This window comes from Acinonyx jubatus, chromosome F2 (genome assembly GCF_027475565.1).
Source record: "Acinonyx jubatus isolate Ajub_Pintada_27869175 chromosome F2, VMU_Ajub_asm_v1.0, whole genome shotgun sequence".
Lineage (NCBI taxonomy): Eukaryota > Metazoa > Chordata > Mammalia > Carnivora > Felidae > Acinonyx > Acinonyx jubatus.
The window spans coordinates 19692814-19698813 of record NC_069394.1 but is presented as its reverse complement, the minus strand read 5'-3'; the positions used below and the strand labels follow the sequence as shown (position 1 = coordinate 19698813).

Sequence of the window (6000 nt, the reverse complement as noted above, 5' to 3'; positions counted from 1 at the left end):
GGGGCCAAAACTAGGGATGATAATGAACCTGCCCCAATGGAGTCAGGAATCAAACCGAGGTCTGTTGGAATTTTCAGCCCTTTTCAGATCCTCACACTGGTTTAATCACCATGTCAGTGCCCATCTCTCGTCTAGCAATACCTAGAGATCACAGTCTATTCTGCAACCAGTTGCTTTAGAGCTCACAGACTCAGCACTGGTGCTCACATGTCCTCAGGAGCAGGACCAATCTTTCCCTAAGTTAGGAAAAAGGGTTTGTCGTCTAGCCCAATAGAGCACGGTATAGCTCATATGTCAAAAGAAAGGTTGAAACAATGATAGCAACCAGTTCCCACTTCCCGTAGACATGTACACACACACACACACACACACACACACACACACACACACACAGAAAACCCTTCTCATTGAGCAAAAGAAATAAATTCTGCTGTATCTCACTGGAGTGGTATGAGGTATTTTCCTGACTTGAATTTTTTCCCCCTTATGTCAAGGTGTTTTTCTAATCATAAATTTTCATGATAAAAGGTTTTTATCATAATTTTTATCATAAATCATTAAACAATAAAGTATTTTGCAAAAATATACTTCTTTTAATTTTTAATTTTTGGATAAAGAAAGTTGCCTGAATTTAAATGAAAACACAGCTAGATTTATAGGAAGAAAAAACAAAAGGCAATCACAATAGTGATACAATTTACAACACGGAGTCAGAGTTTTTGGATAAAACAGTGTTGAACACTCGATACTTAGAAATGTGTAATAATTTTTTCCATTTTGCACTTTCAAAAAGATTAAAAACATTATATAAAAACAGATTTAGGGAGGTCAGTTCTGCACTTCTCTTTTCTTCATTTTTTTTTTAAGATTCATTTTACTTTTTGAGAGAGAGACAGCACACATGTGTGTGAGCCAGGGAGGACAGAAGGAGAGAGAGAAGAGAAAGAGAGAGAGAGAAGTTTCAACAGGCTCCACACTCAGAAAGGAGTCCAACATGGGGCTTGATCCCATAACGCTGGGATCATGACTTGAGCAGAAATCAAGAGTTGGAAGGATGCTCAACCAACTGAGCCGCCCAGGAGCCCCACTTTTCTTCATTTTAAAGGCCCACTAAGAATTAAAAACAATAACTAGAGATAACTTGAGAAAAAGTGTTTTGCCTTGTACCAAAAACTCCTCATGGAAAGTATCTGGTAAGAATATCTTCTCCTTCCTCTCTTTCCTCCTCCTCCTTCTTTTTCCTCTTATTATTAAAAGCAGTAAAGACATTAAAAAGAACAGCTATTGAACACACATCATGTACATGAAAACCTTACATAATGTTATTAGTAAGGCACACAACATCCCCATGAGGTAAGAATTATTATTCTTGTTGGGAAATTGAGGCCCAGAGAAGTAAGTAACTAGTAACTAGCATAAAGTTGCAGAGTTAATAAATGACAGAATCAGTATAGAAACCGCATGTTCGAGTGTGAAGTCCATGCAAACTCTTGATATTCTATAATATAGGATTAAAACATGAGTGACAGCCAGCTGTTAAACTCATTAATTCTGGGACTACTGCTGATGTTGAGTTATTTTTATAGTTTATGCAACATGAAGCTCTTAGAATCACATTCACTTAGAACTATGTCTTGCTTGGTCTACATTTTTGTCATGGTCTATTTAAAAAGTTAAGAAAATTAGATAATTTCTTTTGGTGAAAGAATTACCTAATACCTTGGTGTTGAATGCACAAGGTGGTGGGATAATTGTTCTTTTTCTGGAGTACGGCTCAGCATAACCTTGAGGATCTACAGACCCAGGGTTCAAGGGCTGCCTAACTGACTTTCCAGGTATGAAATTTAGGCAAATTACTTTACCTTTCTATGCTTAAGCTTTTCCACTTGTAAGTTGACGATAAGAATACCCAATTCTCAGGGGTCAATTAAATAATATAAACAAAGTGCTTAGCACCATGTAAAGCACAGAATAAATGTTCAGTGAATTGTGTAAGTTAGGTAATGAACTTGCAGAATATTGGAAAATGCTACAATTATCTTCTTTAAAAACAAACGACAAGAAAACAGAACAATAAAATATAATAAACCTGCAGGATTGTGAGTATAAATATTCTTGAATGGCAGAATTGGTATAAAATGTACAAAGAAGAGAATTTGTTATTCGACAGACCTCTCATTTTCATTTTTATTCTGTAAACTTACTACAAATCTTCAGTTGAAAGATTGTCTTTCCATACAGTATTCACTAAAAAAAAAAATTCACATTTACTTGTAAGGGCGCAGAGACCTGTATATATGCAAAAATTGTAAAAAGTTGCAAAAACCGTCAACAAACAATATCCCTTTAGTACAATGACCACTACCATGAGCATTACTGTTTTCCTCCAGACCAGGCTCTGACCTTGCATGAGACTGAATAACAGGACATTTATTTGGTATTAGTCAAAGTTCCTTCCATCCTCCCTGTAGACAATGCCATCATATCCTCGTTTCAAGAAGCAATCTTTTAAGAACACAACTCTGAAGCTAGAGTGTCCTGGGTTTGATTCTTCTTGCATTTATTACCTGCTTGCCTTGGACAAGTTACCCCATCTCTCTCAGCCTGCTTCCTGATACAAAATGAGGACAATACTCATTTTATGATTTGTTGCAAAAATTAAAGAATTTCTTCCTCTCTTTCCTCTGAGGCATCTTTAATGCAGTAGAGGTCAACAAGTGGTAGCCATAATTATTTTTATTTTGTAAAGGAAGAAACTGAGGATTAAGCACATTTTGGTAGGAATTTATAGGCGTGGAGCTGGATCCTAGCTCTGCGATTCCCTGGCCAGCGTTCTTTAGTGATTACACCATAAGGCAAATAAGTTATCTTCGGTGAAGGGCATTGGGACGAGAAGAACGCCTAATTTCACCAACCCCTGCAGTGAGGTGTATATCAGTATATCCTTCATTGTTCACTGTCGAGCTATTTCATTATATTTTTACTCTGCCAATTTGGAGCACAGGCGGTATAATAAACATACCTTTACACTTGTTCGGCAACCTCCTAACCTTTCCCCAAGGTCCCAGGGCATGAGCTCTGTGGGTAACGAAAAATGAGGTCACCTATCTAACCTCCACCAGCACACACGACGCAGAACCGGCGCCCCGCCCAGATGTTTATATTTTCCTCCCTTGGCCCCGCCCCCCGACCACGCGGGGCTCCAGCCACCGCCCCAAGCTGGAGTTCCTGGAGCGGACTTGCCTAGCGCCTCAACCTACCCACAGGGATTCCTTCTCTAGCCAATCGCATTTGAGCAACGGGACTGCCCCTGACAAAGATGGCGGGGGAGGCCTCCGTGAGGGCAGGCTGATTTAACACCCAAGCCCACGGCGTCTAGGAAAGACAGTGGTAGTAGCGGCGCGGCCCGATCATGGAGGAGGGCAGCAGCGGTAGCGGTGGCAGCGGTGGCAGCGACAGCAGCACCGGTGGGAGTGGTGGAGCGCAGCAAAGGGAGCTGGAGCGCATGGCTGAGGTCCTGGTCACTGGGGAGCAGCTACGGTAAGGCGTGGGGCAGTGCCGGTGGGCGCGCGGTGGCACTGCCAGCCTGTGTCCGCAGCAGTCCCGCGCTCACACGCTTGTGCCTCGTGCCTGGGGACTCGCGCTGGGCTCCCGGACCGCTGCGGGCGCGTGGGCGGTCGGCATTGCGCCCTTGCTTAGCTGCTGCTGCAGCCGGGCGTCCGGCGACGCGGGACTGGCGCGAGGCTCCCAAGGCGGACGCATGCGAGCCGGTGGTGCGCTCTGCGCCCCGGCCCCGCAGCTGCAGCCCTGCGCTCGGCAGACGCGCAGGCACCCGCCGCGCGCTCCCTCTTCCTGGGCACCTGGGCACTACCAAGGCCTGCTGGCTGCCAGCCGACCCCTAGTCTATCCAGTGAGCGAGGGGTGGGCGGCCCCAAGCCGTTTGCAGCCCCAGACTCTTTAAGATGAAAGGGCCAACCCAGTGATCGCCTTCACTTGAGGTTTTCCTTTTTGCTGGCAAGTCCTGCTTCACTCCCCTGACCCTCCGCGGTTTCATCTGTAAAATGAGGCCGATCACCGGATCCCCCTTGAAGGGGTCTTGTGGGGGCTAAACCCCAGTTTCTGAAAAACTACCTATCACTAAATTGGCACATCCTTATCAATCGTCATTCGGGTCCGCAAGGGGGCGTGGAGGCACCTTGCTCCGATGCCCTGCTGCTGTGCCAACTCCCTAGCGCGCACATTTTGGAGAACAGAGTCCACCGGCCCTAGGCTGCTGCAAGAATTAGGAATTGACGGGTCCCATGGCGCCGAGGACAGGCAGTGAACCCCAGATCTCCCCCTTAACATTCGCATCCCATCCAGGTCCTTGGATTCGTGTTTGAGTAATGTATTTACACGGTCTGATCGGTTCCGCAGTTGCCCGTGGTGTGGTCATAAATCAGTTTGCCAGGGGAAAAAAAACCTGGCTCTGAAACGTTGTGGCCACAACTTGCGTGCCTGCCCCTGGCCCAGCTGGAATGAGGCGCTCACCTCTTCCTTCTAATGCTTGGCCTGAATCTCTAGGCTCATTTTGGTTTGAAAAAGCTGTGTTTCAGGACCTGAAGGAGAGAGATTCTTGCAAAGATCCCTGAAGGTTTTTAATAACCACCCTGCTTGCAGCCTTAGATTGAGGAAGTAAAATTTTGGAAGTCAGTTTGAGTTTAACGTTACAAAAGGCAAACTGCACATTTCTGTCCCTCGATGATTTTTTAATATGTAGTCAAAATTCAAGGGAATAAAAGCTTGTTTTTCCTTCATCAAGAGCATTTTCTAATTGAAAAAATTGAAGCTTTTCAGATTCAATCTGAAACACTTGCTTTTGAATAATTTGCTCCTCATTATTATATCACCTTTTTAAAAGTCCTCAATTTCATTTCTTTTTAAATAATAAATTGCAGGGTGCCTCTCTTTGTCCGGGAAGCACTGTCTCCTTCAGGATGCAGCTTAAATGCCCCTTCCCTGGGGTCTCCAGAGCAGTTGTTACTCCCCTCTTCCTAACACCCCTCTGCACCGCAACAGGTTTGAGAGCCATGCTTAGCCTGTTGGAAAAAAGATAGAAGGCACTGTCTCCTGGCGCCTGGGTCAGTGGGTTAAGTGTGGGAGTTCTGCTTAGTTCATGATCTTGAGGTTCTTGAGTTCAGCATAGAGTCCGCCTACCTCGGATCCTGTATCTCCCTCTGTCTCTACCCCTCGCCCACTCGCACTCTCTGTCTCTCTTTCTCTCAAAATGAATAAACATTAAAAAAAAAAAAAAAAGACCGTCTTTCATTCTCATTCAGGAGGTGAGCCTGGGTTTGAGTTTCTGCTCAGCCACTTTGTAGCCAATAACTACCCTGAAGTTGTTTTTGAGGCTGACATTTAGAGTGAATCTTCAGTTTACCATTTACTAGTGGGAGATCTTGAACCAGTTACTTAACTAAGAATGGTGGGCAATAATGGAGCCTACCTTATAGAGTGTTGTGAGGGTTAGATGAGTTAGTGCTTAGAACACTGCCTGGTACATAGTAAGCACCATGTCAGCATGGACTATGGTAGCTCTGTGACCTTGGACAAGTTAATTCACTTCTCTCTTTTTTTTTAATTTTTATTTTTTGTTTTTATTTTATTTTTAAGAGAGAGAGAAGGGCAGAGAGAGAGATGGAGACAGAATCTGAAGCAGGCTCCAGGCTCTGAGCTGTCAGCGCAGAGCCTGACATGGGCCTTGAACTCACAGACCCAGAGATCATGACCTGAGCCGAAGTCGGACGCCCAACCGACTGAGCCACCCAGGCGCCAGTTCACTTTCCTTGAGCCTCTGTTTCCTCATCTATTAAGTGGAAATGAAGAGAAGCACTTAATGGGTTGTTGGGAGAATTTGCCCCTGAGCTTCTTGTGTTAATGAGCATTCAACAAATGGCTGCTGGAATTAATCTGTATTGTTGGTCTCTGTGCGTCACCACGTAAGACTTGGAGCCAAGCAAG

The 6000-nt window shown here is 44.7% G+C and overlaps 1 protein-coding gene across 1 annotated transcript in view; it reads left to right on the top strand.

Moving 5' to 3' along the window:
• The first annotated feature begins 3226 nt into the window (after window positions 1–3226).
• The window catches only part of DEPTOR (DEP domain containing MTOR interacting protein), a 135287-nt gene continuing 132513 nt past the window's right edge, over window positions 3227–6000 (top strand). Inside the window, exon 1 of the mRNA XM_015085654.3 lies at window positions 3227–3540. Within this exon, the coding sequence (XP_014941140.1) occupies window positions 3413–3540 (128 nt within the window). The 5' untranslated portion in view covers window positions 3227–3412. The remainder of the gene's footprint in view (window positions 3541–6000) is intronic.